Source organism: Microchirus variegatus, assembly GCF_963457635.1.
Source record: "Microchirus variegatus genome assembly, chromosome: 21".
NCBI lineage: Eukaryota > Metazoa > Chordata > Actinopteri > Pleuronectiformes > Soleidae > Microchirus > Microchirus variegatus.
In genome coordinates, this window is record NC_139822.1 from 224,516 (window position 1) to 242,172 (window position 17,657).

Consider the following 17,657-nt stretch of genomic DNA (forward strand, 5'->3'; position numbering starts at 1 on the left):
CTAATCCAATAAAGAGCCGGGGAGATTTCAAGTCAGACTTCTCTGTAACTCTAGTCCTCAATTCACATTCATGTTTTCAACACAGACATTAATCCATGCTGCTGGAGAGGAACCACGCCTTAAAATGTGCCGAGGTGACTTACAAGCGAAGTGTTTTAAAAGCTTAGTACACATCAGATTCGGGGTGTTTTACAGAGAGGATTAAAAATATATATATATATATATATTTGACATGGGGCTTCATGTCACGCGAGATGCAGTCCAGCTGTATGTTGGGTTACGTCTGGCTCGCTGCTTACACAGAGAAGGTAAAAGCCCCTGCTATGTGCTCACTTTAACACCCACAGTCACACAGGAACATAGCAGTCTGAATATTCAACATTAAGGATGATAAAACCATTTTAGCAAAAAAAAAAAACACAGAAACAAAACAAAATAAACACGCATAACAACACAGCTGCTGATTTACAAAGTCTGTGTGATTCCGTTAGATACTTCATGTTCATAAATTGAACCCGGACACGTGTTGCATAAGAGAATACCACGGTAATGCATTGTTGATACCTATACAAATATGCACTATGTGTGTTTATATATCTATTATATATATATATATATATATATATATTTTTGATATTTCTTCCTCTATGGTTTTCTAAAGATGCAGACGGGCGCCGTCAATACTGCTTGTGCCCCCTTGTGGCCACTAGTAAGACTGCTGTTATTGCAAACTGCCCTGATTTTACACAAATGCACAACATTCGTACCACGATAAAACTGGGGCCATCGAGCCAGTCTCACAGAGACCAAGAGTGAGCCCGCCGTCACCGCTGCTGTCGCTAGGCTGGCTGACCAGAATCAAAAGATCTTAAAAATAAAAGAATATTTCTGAAATCATCATAAGGCCAAGTATTGTCACTGCAAGTTCTTATTAGTTCACATCTTCATTTCAACTGCCCGACAGTGAGAAAAAGAAAAGATAAATATCTCTATATATTTTCTTCTTAAAAAAAAGAAAAAAAAAAAAAGAGTGTAGATTATATGCATTCCTCTTGCATAGTTGTGAGGCTGGACTGGGCAGCGGGCCTGTCTGCCTGGCTCATTAGGAGGTTTGGATCTCCAGACTTGACAAGAAAGATTTTGTTTGCTGGCCAGACGCGTCAGAACCACAGTAGCTGAGATCTAAAGCTATGTCTTTACACAACTGTCTTTGTCCGTCTCACAGGACAGACTTCATACCAGTGCCACGCACATCCAGTGTTTTCCTCCAGGAACATAAACATACATCAGGATGTTCATCGGCTTCTTCACATTCTTGCCTGAGTCCAGCCCCTTTGTGAGCTCATTCCATGTCTTGCATGTACCGATCATAGTCTGCGATCTCAGGAATGAAGGATTTAAAAAAATAAAAGACAGGAAGTATCTGGAATCTCATGGTGTGATGATAAAACCCCGTGTCTATATGTAATTCCTTTCATAAACATTTAACCATTTCCAGAATGTCTTTCAGGGAAACCTTTAAGCTCATGACCACACGACAAACTCTCTCCTACACCAAGATTACGTCATGAAGCTTTGTAAACATCCTGAAAGACTAAATCACAAACTCTCAAGTCTGAGCAATGATGTGGAAATAAAAGTGCTCCAAGTCCAGAGCCATACTTTTCGCGTCCGCAGAGGTCAGCATGACGTAAATGTCACCTCCCGCCAATATCTGTGATGGTACATGCAGACCATCACAGACACAGCTCTCGTTTTGGTCAAAGAAGATGCAACGAAGACGTTCGCCATGGATGCTTGCTTGAGGTTATGCGAAGAGGTCCACCAGTATCCACACATACACATCTCGTCACTCAGAGGACATACAAATAAGCTTTCTGGCAAGAAATCGGTGCAGCAGAAATGGAATGCGAGATCGAGTACGCGTGTGTGTGGAAAGTTAGGCTGAGGTGGACCCTTCCTTCAGCATAAACTGAACTGCAGCAATGTATGCACAAGTGGAAATATGCGGGGGATCCTCTGCGGACATGGAATTCGAAAAATATGGTCCTCGGCCTGTGTTTAGACAGACGCAGATTTAACACAGTCTGCTGCTTTGGTATTAAAATAACAAACACAAATGACCGTCTTTGCCAGCAGGATTAGTTCTGGCTATGGAGTACGAGCTCAGAAGTGGCAAAACCAGCTGTATATGCCCTGCTATCTTCCAGGAATTCTATACAAATGCATTTATAGGATAAAAATAATAATAATAAAGAGACAAATCAAACTGGCTGCAACCACGTGAATGTGCAGTGACTGCTGGTAATGGCCTCCTGAATAGCTGGCGCCACATCTCGCATCGAGAGCCTTGAAACTCGTCGTTTTTTTTTTCCCTGGAAGAACTCATTAAAATAAGGCTCTGCCGTCCGTGTGTCAGTCTGTTTACACAGTATAATATATAGACAAACGCTTGTCTGCATGTAGCATATAGAAATATGTCAAGGTGTCCCTCTCTGCATCCGACATGTCACGTGACTTCTGTGTGTTTAAATGTGTGCACTAAACATGCTGACTTAGTCCACTTCACTGTGCCGTGTCCCGACTTAATGAGTAAAATCCGCAGGTTTCACAGGAGCTTGTAGCTCGTCCTTACACTATATTTAGCACACTCTGTGTAGACTGATGTGCTTTTGCTTGTGACCTTTTGTGTACCGGACACATAAGGCCCTTCAGGGGGGGGCCTCGGGATGCCGAAGCATCGAGTTAAGCAAACCTTGGCGTTGATCGAACTCTGACCAAGTCGCTTCTAAATGGTCTCACACCTCCACTCTGCTCAGACCAGCTGGTAATCTGGGTTAGTACTGTAAGTACTAGCTGCATCTCTAATCCCTTCAATAACAGATGATTCAAAAGTAACAATAAGCAAAGTCTAATTTTCATACAGACACGAGCCACTTGGCAAACCGTTTGCTCGTCAGACGGCCCGAGTGGTGCCCTATGTGGAATGTTCTCTACCAACCAATCTCTAGCAGCAAAGCTTCAAAGCTCTAAAAGCTCAGGATTTCATACTCCGCATCAAATCTGACCTTGGTCATAGAAGATATAAACATCGGAAGTTTGAATCGGTCAGAAGTAGCTGTGGGAAGTACGTGGTCTGCCAAAACTCCTCCACCTCATCACCTTCACTCACCCGTCACACTGAAAGCAGGTGATGGAGCAAAGAGCAAAGAAATATGGTGGTGGTGAGAAAATAAGTGCTGATGCAGCATCAGCTCTGGCCTGCTCTGCCTCCATCTCACTGCAGGACCGTGCACTGAAAGGCCTTACTCTTTGACGCCACTGTATAGATCCTGAGTGCCATTCAAGTTGTGCAACAATGCTGCTAACCCCTCTGAGTAACATATGCTGGGCATAAATGTCATTCAACTCTACATATGTGAAGATAAGGGACAGCCACTTACTTCTGCTTACAGGTAACGCTTTTGGTTTGCTCCATTGTACAACAACACCACAGTGTGGACAAACAGACTTGTGTCTGCGTTAACCTTTGACCCACTGTCTTCTTTGGCAGATTGACACGCATCAAGGGAAGTGAGCACATCCAGTGACTGCAAACGTTAAGGTGAGTGAGCTGGTGGCCTGAGCTATTGTTACTTTCCTCTGCTTTTTGAGAACCGACTGTACCCTGAGAACGAACAATTTCTGTTCCTGTTTCCTGCTGCAGTCAGTGATAAGACTACACCCTTTAACACACACACACACACACAGAAAATATATACGACTGCACTGCTGATATCCACGCACACTCAAAAACATCTTATTCACACATTTCTACTGTAAACACTTGGGTGAAAACTTGCAAAAAGAAATCAAACGCGTGCTCAATTCTCGACTCGTTATAGCACAAAAACGCCGGCTCCTAAAGAGCAAACAAACTTTTGTTATCCTCTGGTTAAGCATAGAATGGTAAAAGCACAGCCCCTCCTTTAATTCTATGAAGAAACACCGTCATAAGGGCCCAAACTGGACTGCCCAATCAGTGAAATCTGACGTCTGGGGAGCCAATAACACGTGGAGACAGCAGGAAACGTAAGAGTTAACGTGTGTGGTGAGCAAGGGTAGAGTCTGTAAAAACAGTCTGTCAATATCTGCCATTTAGTTAGTTTAGTCCACTTGCTTCTTTTTTCTTTTTACAATATATCCTACATAACTGCTGACGACTACACACAACACAAAGCTACATAAAGAAAGAATCAGCAGCTCTAAAATGGGGAATGAAAGGAAGAAATAGAGGAGGGGAAGAGGAAGATAAGATAAAAACCAGCATATTTTGGCCTGAATGTCTGATGTTGGTCTCATTGTCCCCTCTGAGTATACAGCTTGACATAAACACAATACAGACAGCCTTTAAAAGTACACTTGGTACCAAAGTGCATTCATCCTGAGATATGGAACAAGGACGAGAGAGATGATCGTAATTCAACCATCAAGGTGACAAACAGATGACCAAACATTTGGTAACCACAAGCCCATCAATAGGACCAGGTCATTCAATCACAGGCAAAGTGCTGGCATGCTGTCTGGCATTCGATTCCTTATCTGTCAACAAAGAGAAGCAAGCCGCTGTTTAAAAAAAAGAAGAAAAAAGTGGCCTTGATATGGACCTTCACAGTCTACGATGCCACTGCACCAACTTCAGACTGAACAGAGCTGCAAGTCATGTGAGAGGGTCACCTTCCCGACAGCAGGGGGCCCCCTCAACCCAGCACAGGAAATGTTTTCAACAACACAGCTGTCACAACACTGCAGGAGCATCAGATGGAATCATACTGGTTCCACTTCCAACTCCATATTCAGCCTGTGGCTCAGGATCATTTGTCCACATTGTTCGAGCAAAAGGCATTAACTCAGTGATTATAAACAGAACTGGACAATAAAAAGAGACTATGATCCGGTCAAAGTCACACTTTCGCTCTCGCTATTAAATGCCTGATGAACAAGCCAGTTGCACAGTCAGACAAGATCAAATGTTGCCAGACAGAAATGATATCACCCAGAGTATTGACCACATTCAGTCCAGACATTTCTTTGGCCCAGCATAACCTCCATCTCCGACCTGCTTCATCCACTGGAGATGTAACGCGTGCAACAAGCAGATATTTTGCCATCCGTTTTTTTGTCTTCATCAAACTTAATCTTGGAAAACAAATGTATGATTAGGTTTGCGGACCCTCAGACCAAGGTGGAGTGGGAGTTCATCAGATGGCAAGAGAAACAACATCGCTAACAACAACAACAACTGTATCCAGAAAACAAGGGGCTGTTTCCAAGGCAACTGTGACTCAAAAAAGAAAAAAGAAATTCCTTACACCGATTGTTTGACACACCCGTGCCACATTAATCACCACGTGGTCATAGTGATGTTAAAAGCCTTCCTGAGACTGAAGAGAGTGAAGATGCTTTGCCACAAAACAACATTGTGCTGCAGGTGTCGACGATCAAGAAAAACAAAAACGTAGTCTTGGCTGTCAGTGAGGCCAATATTAAAACTCACGTATTCACTGTTGACGGTTGTGGCAAGACAACGCTTCCTGTGCCAAATGCAAATAATCAGTAAGCCCCTTATAAAAAAAAAAAGACAACTGGCCATCTTAAACGAAAGTTAAGTTACATTCAGTGTTTCTCTTCTCATTTCCCTGTTCTTAATCATGAACTCCACCACTGTTTCCCGACATAAATTAACGCTGGTTTCTGCCACCTTTGGAAGCGGTGCATACAGGCTACTGGTGTTGTTCGAGCACGGCCTTTGAAAGTAGTCGCAGAGGTATCTCAAAACACAGATATAACTGTACGTATGTTGTCATGGAATGATACGCCATTTTACGCTCTCTTTAAAACAATAAAGACCTGCTTAAAGGTTTATTTGACCTCAGAGCCCTTTGTATTTTTTTTTTTTTTTTTTTTTTTTTTTTACACACATCCCTGAACTTTTTCTCGATTGACTTGATGACTTGGGACACTTTCATACAAAGGGCCTCTGGAACCAGTGATACCAGCTAGAACACTTGAGGAGAACAAAGCAGCGATATTTCTGCCGATTACAGGAAAAAAACAAATAATTTATGACCAGGTCACCACAGGTCCGAAGACAACACAGTAGGAGTGTATTGTACTGTAACAGGCTGAATATTCATAGTTTGGCTCTGAATGTCAGTTAGGGGATGAGACTCCCTTTTCAGTCAACTAGCAGCGTTTTTTTTTTTTTTTTTTAAGAAATGTTGAGCAGGATGTTCAGTGTATTGGCAGCAAGCATGTAACACTACTCTCCATTACACCAACAGCAAGGTGCTCAAAGGCCTGAATAAAACCACTTATCTCTCAACGAGGATGTTCTGAGTCATGGCACTGACATGGCTGCTGCTGTTGCAACTGCAATAAGACTAATTAGCACCAGCCACAGTCAGCCATTTTGTCGTGGGGATTCCCACCTTGCTGGCATGGCTCTGGTACAAGGTGCTCTTTCAAAGCAAGAGAAGTGGTAATGGTGGCTTTACACAAGATGTAATCGGTCATTTTTGTCTTAACGTCTCTCTAAGGGTGGGGGAGTCAGATGGGAAAAAGGGCAAAGGGCTAGAAAAAAAAAACAACTAAAGCTATTAGCTTGTGTCCGAGTACACACATTGCCCCGAAATCCCACCTCTTCATCACTCAGCCTGCCTGCCTGTTCTAGCTGTGAGCAGGATAATATTGATTCAAATACACACAAAGCCTATACAGGCAACACGGTAACGCCCACAGAAGATTATACACTGCGATGAGAGATGGGAAAACAGTTAAATAAAAAAAAAATAAAAATAAAAAAAAAATCAACCGTACATTATACAGAGGCTCTGAAGGTTATTAAAGTGAAGAAGAGACATCAAGCTCTGATAGTTGTCAGCAAGACCAGACCAGACTGGACCGTGCCACACAAGAGGCTAGAGATCAGGGCTAAAAGATCAGATGGACTCATTAAAGCTGAATATGTGACCTTAAGAATATTTTAGTTTTGTTTGGTTAATATTTAATTTATAATAAAAAACAAAATAAGATGTCAGTGAAACAGCTAATCAAGATGCATCGATTGTGAACTAAAAGACCCAATGATAGAAACACAAACAAATGAACTAAAAATAAATTCCAAATCGAAAATCAGCTCACACAAATTTACTTTAGGTTTCTCACTTGGCTCTGGCTCTTTTGGCCTGGTTTGGAGGCCTGAGCTGACAAGTGGCCTGCTTGGGTCTGGCCTGGTCTTGACAAACACCTTAGGCTGTGAAGAGCTGGAATTGCCATCCTTGCCTACATGCCCATGCTGAAGGTGTGCAGCTCGCGATGGAAGTGCTGGGAGGGTTCAGGCAAAATCAGGCTCGAATCCAGGCAAGGGCGCCAGACTCGTCCCAGGCCCAACGAGACCTCCTTGATCAGATTATGGCCCGGGTCGCCTTCCATGCACACCAACTGGTCAGGGTCAAAGTCGATGCTCTCCTCTGAGACGCCGAGGACGCGGAGACTGGAGCCTCTGAGCCGAGAGATGGCCACCAAGTTGTGAGACCACACAGTGTAACCTACAGAGAGAGTTGTGGTGAGTTGGTGAGTTAATATTGCCAAATTTAAAAAAAAAATAACAGTCAATAATAGAGCCACAAAACACACGTTGATATGAACAAACCACTGATCATTTTTCTTGTGAATTTACTTCATTGTGCTCTTTACTCCAAAAATAGGGTTATATTTTTCCCCATGTGGGTCTGTTTTTTGTGGGTTACTTTCTACACAGCATAACCTAAAAAGTTAATAACAGATTTTGATGACAGTTTCTGGGGATGCTCCAAAAGGTGCTCCTCTGAATTTTTCTAACTTTGTTGGCTACAGCGCGCACCAACTCTTCATTTTCAATGGAAGGCTGGCAGCAGGTCCATTTGTACATATATTTCTATTTGTATACTTACATTCATGGAAGGAGACTGTTATAACGTTACAAAAAGACGATGGTTTTCGCCGAGGACGTGAAAAAAAAGAGGGGGAACGCTTTGTGAAGGGCAAAAGACAAGCCCATAGAAAGAGTGGTGACCCAGGTGGAAAAGCCCTCCCGGTGATTCTGGTGCACTATGGGATGTTTGTCCAAATACGTAAAACACAGAGAGACGGACGGTCATTTTGAGACCAACGTATGCTTTATGCAAAGTTGTTGTTTACTACTTTTGCTAGGCAGTGGACGTTTACCGGCAGTACAAGTTGAATATTCTGGTTGTACGCCCTCTGTCGTTGCAGCGAATACTGCAATGAACAACACGCTGAACGCGCCGAGTGTAAACGCCTCCGTACATACTTATATGGTCACCCGCAAGTACTAACAAGGCTTTAGGTTGCTTAGTAACAACAGACACGACACAAGGGCAACCCGTAACAGCCTTCGTTAAAAACAACTCTGGCTTCTTCTATTTTCGAAGGATTTGTAGACGCTGCACGTCTGATATCACAGTGGTATGAATGGTTTGTCAAATTTGAGTGGTGTGAAAAAACAAGTGTGACCCAGAAACCTCCAGGTTGACTCACCATGTATTACTAGAACAGCTAGCCGAGTGCACCTCCATGCTAAAAGGACCAATGGGTCTTCATTGCGATTGACACTGAGGTCAGGGAGGTCAGGGTCATCCCTCAGGAGCAGGAAGTGAGTCAGCGTTTTGTTATACTGCTGAGAGATGAGCTCCAATGTGGCATCAGTCACCAGAGTGATGTAACTGTCCAGGTGGAGGCGCTCCAGGGGAAGGCTGGGTTTTAGGACCCTGAGGAGCACAGAGCTGTCAACCTCCAGGGCCATGATGTACACTCGCAGGTTGGCGCTCACGCGAACCTGAGGACAACCATGTTCAAGGATTATTGGTGCTTATCAACAAACAACCACAGCTCGTTATTAAAACAGTCACTGCAACACAGATAATCACAGTCTTTGTATTACCAGCGCCTTCCAATTGTCCTCTGTTGCCGTCCCATCTAATGGTTTGAACTCCAGAGCGGCACCGTTGAGCAGCAAGGAGAGGCGATGCAGCGGAGTACGGCGCGGAGATGCCAGCAGACCACAAAGCTCAGATGTTAAGTCAGAGAAATCCAGACCCAAAGAAGTAAGATTAGAGAGCCGATCCATCTCTGATGGTGAGATGAGAGGACCTGAAGACAAGACAAATGATGGGTTACTACATTTTTGATTATTGAGGGGTAGGGGTGTCATGATTCAATTTTCAATTTTAAGGTCACAATTCCATTCTCAATCTTTTTTATGTTTTATGTAATGAGGGATATAATGTCCATCAATTGTTTGCAATGTACCACAATAAGACCTTATTGTGAAATTTAAATATTTTTTAACAATAGCCAGTCAACTGGAAACCAAGTGTAAAAGGAAGTCATAGAGAGTCAGGCAGCTCTGTTTTGCTCTGACAGTCCAGCAAACTGTTGTTAAGGCCACTAAATTGAGATCGTGATCAGGGCTCCTCAATAGGGCTGCAACAATTTGTTGACAAAAATTGATGATAAAAGTAGTTGCCGATGAATCGAATTGTCAATAATTGACGGTTATGTCATCACACAGATTTTTCTTAATGATATTTCCTTGGTTTACAGAAACATTTATACTTTTTTTTATTTCATATATCAGCATTTTGCCAGTCCTTAGATGAACAAAGTATTTTGATTGCTTTTATTGATAGTGCCTCAAGGTAAATTAAAAAGATTTATTATCTGATTAGTCAACTAATGTTTTAATAATCCATGACTCGGCATTAGTTTCAGCCCTACTACTCTATCATGCTGTGTGCAACTGATTGTGATATAGGACTCAAGGATTTCTATGTGTCACATGCCCTCAGATACAGAGTAAAAGATGCAGTAGAATGAGGAGGTTGCTTTGTATCAAACAGAACAGATAAAGTAAAGTTCATACTAAGTTCAAGGACACTGGAAATGTGTCCAAATCCAGCCTGAATTTGTGAAGCTTTATCCTGGCATTATACGCATTCAGCTGTTGGAACATGTCAAAGCTATTTAAATGCTATAAAAATCCAAATATACATACCTAACTGGTGTTCCAGTAAACTGAGGTGCTGCAGGGTCTCAGCAGAACGATTGGACAGGTAAGCTAATGAGCACGGAGTCACCAGGCCCAGCATGAAACTGCACGACAACCACCTGAGCTGCCTGCTGTTTGACAGCAACTCCATGAACAGCTGCTGGATTCTAAACAGAGCAGAGGGGAAAGGTTAGCAGACAAGGTCATTTTACCAGCAATTTACAGCTCGATGTACTTATTCAAAAATCCAATTTAAGATACATTAAAACAATAAACCTTGGGTGTACAAAAAGAAAAGTAGGGTTAAATTTTATAGATAAATATTGGCAAATGGAAAGACACGCAACACTGAGGAATATGTATGCCTTGATTTGGGAGTAAACAACCTATTAGATGTAAATCTACCGTTTTTACACCTACATTAACAAGGTGTAAAATTAAAGTAAAACTAAAATACATTTAGCAAAAATTAGTTTGAGATGTTTTTTAGGAGATCTGGATGTCAGACTAGAGAGCTTTTAAGCAAAGATGTTAATAAAAGTATTTAACGTACAGCAACTTTAATGTTAATGGCTAAAAACTAGCGCTAAACGATTTTGAATAAATATCTAATTGCGATTATTTAAACAGGAATTGCGATTGCGATATGATTCGCGATATCGGAGGGGTTGGAAATCTTGACATCATGATTCCTCATTTCATTCGAAAAACATATGTAAAATGATTTACTGTGTGATGTTTGTGCAGATCTGTGAGAAACGAAGATGTTCCCTGCAGTCTGAAGAATATAATGTGTATATATCAAGAAAATTATTAATCTAAAATGATGTTTTGACACACATTTTGGCTTTAATAAATATTGCACCTCCTGCGATTTTGAAAAATGCAGTAGGCCATATTGCGATTTTTATTAAAATTTGATTGATTGTTCAGCCCCACTAAAAACAATGAGGGGAGCAATACCATTTTGCTGTCTTCCAGGTCCAATGTAAATTAAAAAATAGAAAAATCATTCCTGAAATGTGCAATCACCTGATTGTGTTGCTGTTTTTCATGAGCCATGTCAAGGTTTGGACCACAATGTTTTTACAATAGCACTCGACCACACTTGGGAGGGGAGCGTGAGGTGAGGAACCTGCAAAATGCAACTTCTCCAATTTGGATGTCGCTTAATTTTCCATATTGTACATTTAAGTGCATTATTTATTTTCATAGCAGGTAAAACTAGTTCACATAGACATCTCTCCTTTAAAGGACGATTGATAGCGCACTGCATCGGTTTGATTCAGGAAAATGTGTTTTTATTATGGAACCATAATGGCCATCGGGCATAGCCAACGGTCAAAAACGACCTTTACTATGCCAAACCGAACTTTACCATGATGGAAACGCGACATAAAAGTGCTACAGGCTCCTTTGAGGGCCATGTGTTGTGTCTGTGTTGACTGCCACAAGACACCACAAAAATGACCACAGTGCATCTAACAATATACACATAGACAATGTCATATTTGCAGTTCTATAAAAAGAAACGGCAAGAAAAATGTGATTATTAAATTGGATACAGTATTCTGTTTTTACTCATATTTCCTATAAATCTGGTTCAGGCATAGATCTCATTAACCAACGTAGCATTTCACAATCAGAGACTAAATAAATCAGGGTTTTCCCCTGAAATTGTTCGAAATAAATTTTCCTCTGCTCCGTGTACATAGGGCGTTGGAGCAGAAAATGTAATTAATCCTCAACAACATTCAAATCACATTACACACATAAACACTGCTCTTCAGAGATATCCTTATACCAGTCTGTTTCAACTGCCAATTAATTTGAACACAGCATCTGAGCGTTGGTTTGCTCCAAATCTCCACTATCCAATGACGTGTCTGTATGTGAAGCAATTTCTCTTTGACTGTATTCACTTCACACTGAAGTCTATTCCTAAAAATGGATAACTATCTTTTGGCACACGCCTGTAAACAAACAACCACTGATCGGGAACTCTTTTCTGGAGAGGATCGGTGTTACGTGAAATGTGCTTACTCGTTGATCTTTTTGTCCCCCTGGGGAATTTGGTGCCGGTTGGGGCTGTCCAACAGTCCCTCCTGCTGGAGAATACAGGTGTCTCCATACAGACTCAGCTTCTGCAGGTTTCTAAAGAATAAGAGAGGATCAATGTAAGAAACACAGTCAAAAATATGGGACCATCATCACAGGATGTTTTTTTTTTAAAGAACCCAGTAGTTATTTCTACATTGTTAGAAAAGCATTCTATGCCCATGGGTCAGCTGTCACGCACCACATTTGGTATCGATATATATCACAATATAAATCAAATCAAGATTTCTGTAAGGCTGTGCGATATGGCTTAAAAAATTATATCTGGATCTTTTTAGGCTATAACCCAATATAGCGGGATATTAAGCTGGAAACAGGTTGTTTCTCTGGACTTGTGAAAAGTTTTCTTTTGAGGCGTTTGTGCTTCTCAAAGGAGAGACAACACAACACAACCTTATCAAGATATGACGATACCCAAAACCTAAGACCATATCTTGTCTCATGTCATGATATGCACTCAACAAAAATTGAGTGTACTGGTCACACATATTGACCACCACTCTGCCATGCTCCATGACTCTCGTGAGTTGAAATACTCAATCTGAGATTGTAGTCAATAGGAGTGGCCAAGTGACACTGGACTACTGAGTTTGAGCAAAACAAATCATTCCATAAACAAATGCATCAAGAATGAATATAGATATAATATCGATATATTGCATGGTTCTCGTCTGCATACTATTTCCGCGACAACACAGCAATTATGATAAAAGAATGGTTGCATTACCTTTCCACATGGTTGCTCTGTCAACATTTGCTTTGAGTTGTTAGACAGCTTAGTGCAAGCTGTGTATCTGCCCATGTCAAATCTGGTAAGGCAAACAGCAGCCATTTTGTTGAATCTAATCTGTCTGTGGTTCCCTTCTGTTAAATTGTTTGCACTGAATTATGGCTGCCTTGCACTTTGCTGTTTGGAGCCTTTTGTATCAATGCACACAGTCGAGGTGAGCGTCGTTTAAAAAGCACTTAATGTCCTGTTCTTCTGGGGTTAGTATACATCTGCTCTGACAATCATGTGTGTTGTTGGAAAGGCTTATCAACTGCATGTGTGCCATGCAGGACACACATAACTTCGGTCTGCATGTGTGGATTATGTTTGGTACAAAGCACTTCCTGTAAATCAGCTAAGAACCAAGCTTCACAAAGGTCTTCTGCAGTGAAACCAATGGCAAACTCATGTGCAGCTACTTATTAAGCAAAATCTCTTTCTATCATTATTTTGAACATATACCAGCAGACTTAGAACCAAACATTTTTCACAACCGTTAGATAAAGCCAAATTTGGATATGGTAGTTTTTGAGTGATGTGTCTCAATCAGTGGTCAGTGTGGCTGGGTTGAAACAAAAAAAGATCCAACATCAAATAAAAAATTGATTCGATGGACAGTTTCATGTGATCACAAACTTTTAGCTCTGCTGTAGTTCACAGCTAAGCTGGCAGCTGAGCCCGCTGTTATTTTTCCATCTGTGACGTAGAACCAGAAATAATCTACACAGTGCTTTTCAGATGCCTTGGTGTCGTGATTGTCTGTTCAGGAGGACAGTTATGTTTGTTTTTGTCCTCCATTACAGCACAGCAACATAACTGTTGTCTTCTTCTGATGAGCAAAGAAGGCATGGATGCAGGCCAAGCTGCGCTCACAGTACCATCTGCTGGACAACTCTATTGCTACTTATCCACCACGACATAGTACAACCTCACCTCGGCACAGCTCGACTCTACGCGGTTTGTTTGGTTTTCCATTATAATATATTACGTCCCCAAAATGGGCGGAGTCATCACTGCACGGCTCCATGGAGCTGCAGTGACTCTGACAAGGAGGTTATGTTTTCGTCGGAAGTTTGTTTGTTTGTCTGTTAGTTGGCAACCTAACTCGAAAAGTGACAGACGGATTTAGATGACATTTTCAGGAAATGTCCGCAATGGGACCAGGAACAAGTGATAACATTTTGGGCATGATCCGTAACTTGCTGTCTGACCCAGGCGCTGAGCTGCCTTGGCGGAGGTCTGAGCTCTCCGAGTGCTTTTCCAGGTTTACATGCAACAAACACAAACTAGTGACTTGTAAAGCAGTTGTTTTCAGTGTACTGAATCATTAGAATCAGTTTGTTAAAAAGATTTGTTCACAGAATCGAGCACAGACTCTCTCTGACACAGTCACTGAATACAGCGGCAGGGGTTGTGATGCGGATCGCTGCTCGCGATTTCCGGCTTTCGCCAGTGCGGTCGCTAAATAAACCAGACTCCTCTGTTAAATATTGAGATTTTACAAATGTCCTTGCTAAATTTTGGAGATCGTGTCAGATGTCGTGCTCATGACTCTTCCAGTGATGACACACTCTGATCAGTGGCCAGCAGTCTGACGACTTCACGCATAGTATCGGCTCAGCTCGCTTGGAACCTAGCTAGAGCAGGTACTAAAACAAGTACCATGTGTCATCGCTAATGGAAAAGCAAACTAACTGTGCCGTGTCGTGTCGAGGCAAGACGCGCAGGGACTATGAGGTGGAAAAGTACCATATTACTAAACTACCTAATGTGTTTCTAGGCTGGATAAGTTGAGCATGAACACATTTTAAGGATTGAGTTTGAATTATCGCCAACTGTACCACTCAGTTGCGGTATGTGCAAAGCATTCATCTAGATTCTAGATGAATCAATATTCGCTCAAACGAATGAAATTGTAAATCAAATCGGGACCTTGTGGTCAGCTGCTACTTCCAATCAAATACAGAATGACAAACGGTACTTGAGGATGAAATGTTTAAAACAAACACAATAAACTGTCATCTCAAGTTACAATCTGCATACTGTAATGTACTACTCCATTACATGTACTGAATACTAATGCTCACAGCATATTCAGAGCACAATTAACATATTTTAATGGCGATTACTATTGGCAGAAATTGGAAATAAATATGTTATGTATTACATCTGATTGTGATGACTATGTTTTTACAATGGACAAACTAGATGTTTTTAGCGCTTTAATGTTAACTGAAGGCTACATAGGTTCTCCAACACACTTGGAAGTGAAGGGTGAGGTGATGTACATTCAGCTGTGACGTGCAACTTCACCAAAAAGCCCCCTCAGCAGTAGTGAAACCTAAACTGCACAGCTTTGGTTAGCTAATTCAATACTACAAAGCCCTGTAGAGAATAATAGAGAACATGACAGAAGGTACCACAGAGGTTCTGCACTGAAATCAGAAATCTGGACATTCATAGTAATGTTTTACATCCATGACAGAAAGTATCCAGGTGGCCATGCTTTTTTCTGTTAAAAAGCAGTTACAGAAAATCGATCATTGAGATATTTCAACATTTTTTACCAAACTATTAATAATCTTTAGGTTCTATTTCACTTTAGAATGTTAACTAAAATATGTTTCCTTGGATAACCCTTCGCGAGTGTTCTTGTCTGGATAATCGTGACATGAAATGTGTATTTTCTGTGCATCAGTGCTGATAGCAAGTGACAGCAAAGCAGCAGATCAGCATTGTATCTTTCAGCTGACATGTAAAGACCAATTACCGGAAAACAAAAGTGGCAACAAAGGAAACTGTGCGCTGACATTGATGCACACAGCATACATACATCAATATGTGACGTGTGTATATTTAAAGACAAACTGTAAACCCTTTAAATGTGTAAATGTAACATTGGCTTCTGGCTCCTCCGTAAAAACATGACCTGATTACGTAACTGCAAATGTCAGTGTTTGTTTATAGCTAACTAAGCTGCTAGCTTAGTGCGACGCACCACATAGAATTAAATGTCAACTAAAGAAAGGTGTGTCATTTGAATATCCTGGAATAGAGTAAAAACAAAAAGTCACAAGGACTTAGTTTTGAGTGGGCTGTAATGTTACCTGTTGTTGTGGATACCAGTGAACACACACAACACTTGGTCCAAGTAGGTGGCCATGGCGTCCTTCCATCTGTTGGGGACCTGCGGGTCGCTCTCGGGAGCCGGAGGCTGGTCCGTGCGAGCGGCTAACGACGGCTCGTTGTTCAGGGAGCTGACGTAGCTTTCAATCGGTGCGAGTTCCAGCTGCAGCTCACGCACATAAGAACCAAACTTCCGCATGAGGAACTCCAGCCGTAGGGTCTCCTCCGAGCCAGGGCCGCCGCCATTACATCCATCGCCTATCCGCAGTTTGAGCTCGGTCCACAGCGCGGGGTAAAAGAGACACTCCCTCCATCGCGAACACACGGCCGAGGCCCGGAGCTTGTCTCGGTCGGACAGAAAGGAGAATATATGGACGATAAGCTCGCTGGGCAAAGCCATGGCTCCAACACCCCCGCACAGAGCCATGGCGAGCAAGAAATGTGCTGCGAAGAAACGAACCAGCTGTAAACGAAATGTTATAACCGTTTCGCAGCTGCAAGAGTGAACGGCAAAGGTCCTTCCTCTCGGGGTGAAAACAATCAGTTTTTCAGCGTTGCCTTCGATACTATTGGACCGTACCACTTTCCGTCAGCGCACGGGGAACAAACCCATCCTTGTCAATATCATAACTAATATATTCCATATGACACGTGCTTGTGTTTGTATGTGCTAACATTTAAATGATAGTGTTTTTACTTCCGTCAATGATTTACTGATATGTCTGTCAAGTTTTCAGATCTGCGTGTGTACGGCTGAATTGTCAAATGAATGGTTTAGTCCAGAGGTGCTGTTATTTTTGCCATACTGCCGTGTCCCGCGGGAGGGCGGTATTTCTCCACTGACAAAACACGAGCCACGTGATTTTTATTTTGGACCCCAGACACACCCCCTCCACTCTACACACACAAACACCACTCCAGAGGGAGCTCAGAGGATGAACCCTCGAGAATGAATCACCTTCAAAACAGAACAGGCTTTGTGTTAGAGCCATTACACAGCACCAATTTTATTGGTATATAGCTAAATGTATTGTATGTTTCTGAATATATTAGGATTCGAAGTGCTACCTACAACTATGATGTAAGCACCACGGATGCTGTAATAATGAACAACCGTCAAAACAAAAATAAATAGCTTTTCTCAATCACTTCATGCAATTAACACGTAAGAAACGTTAATGTTAATGCATTTCTCATCACAATAAATCACGTGAAACAACCTTGTAAATACATGTATGCGAGTATGTAACATAAATATGTAAATAATTACTCACAACAACTAATTACTGTATGTATGTTTTAATAAAATACTAATATATATATATGCATATTTATTTTGTATGCATATATATATATATATATATATATATATACATATAACTATATATACATATATAGTTATATATATATACATATATATATATGTGTATACATATATATATATATACGAAAAACTGAAAAAAATGGGGATATATTCAGTGCACAAAGACATTTCTACATCAAACAAATCATTGGTTGCATAGTATTAATGGTGGCATAAATAGTTTGTTATTA

At 41.4% G+C, this 17,657-nt stretch overlaps 1 protein-coding gene across 1 annotated transcript; it reads right to left on the minus strand.

Annotated features, from left to right (window-relative positions):
- Nucleotides 1–5,471: 5,471 nt before the first annotated feature.
- Nucleotides 5,472–16,612, minus strand: fbxo33 (F-box protein 33). The gene is made up of 6 exons (XM_083907641.1): nucleotides 16,085–16,612; nucleotides 12,134–12,244; nucleotides 10,097–10,257; nucleotides 8,984–9,192; nucleotides 8,581–8,878; nucleotides 5,472–7,589 (listed from the first exon to the last, which is right to left on the minus strand). The coding sequence occupies exons 1-6, from the start codon at nucleotides 16,528–16,530 to the stop codon at nucleotides 7,324–7,326; spliced, it is 1,491 nt and encodes a 496-aa protein (XP_083763767.1). The 5' UTR covers nucleotides 16,531–16,612; the 3' UTR covers nucleotides 5,472–7,323.
- Nucleotides 16,613–17,657: the final 1,045 nt, after the last annotated feature.

Coding starts and splice junctions, on each gene's coding strand:
- fbxo33 (XM_083907641.1), bottom strand. CDS start 16,530: ATGGCTCTGTGCGGGGGTGTTGGAGCCATGGCTTTGCCCAGCGAGCTT. Junction 10,258..12,133: donor GGGGACAAAAAGATCAACGA/GTAAGCACATTT, acceptor TGCTCTGTTTAG/AATCCAGCAGCTGTTCATGG. Junction 8,879..8,983: donor AGGACAATTGGAAGGCGCTG/GTAATACAAAGA, acceptor GGTTGTCCTCAG/GTTCGCGTGAGCGCCAACCT.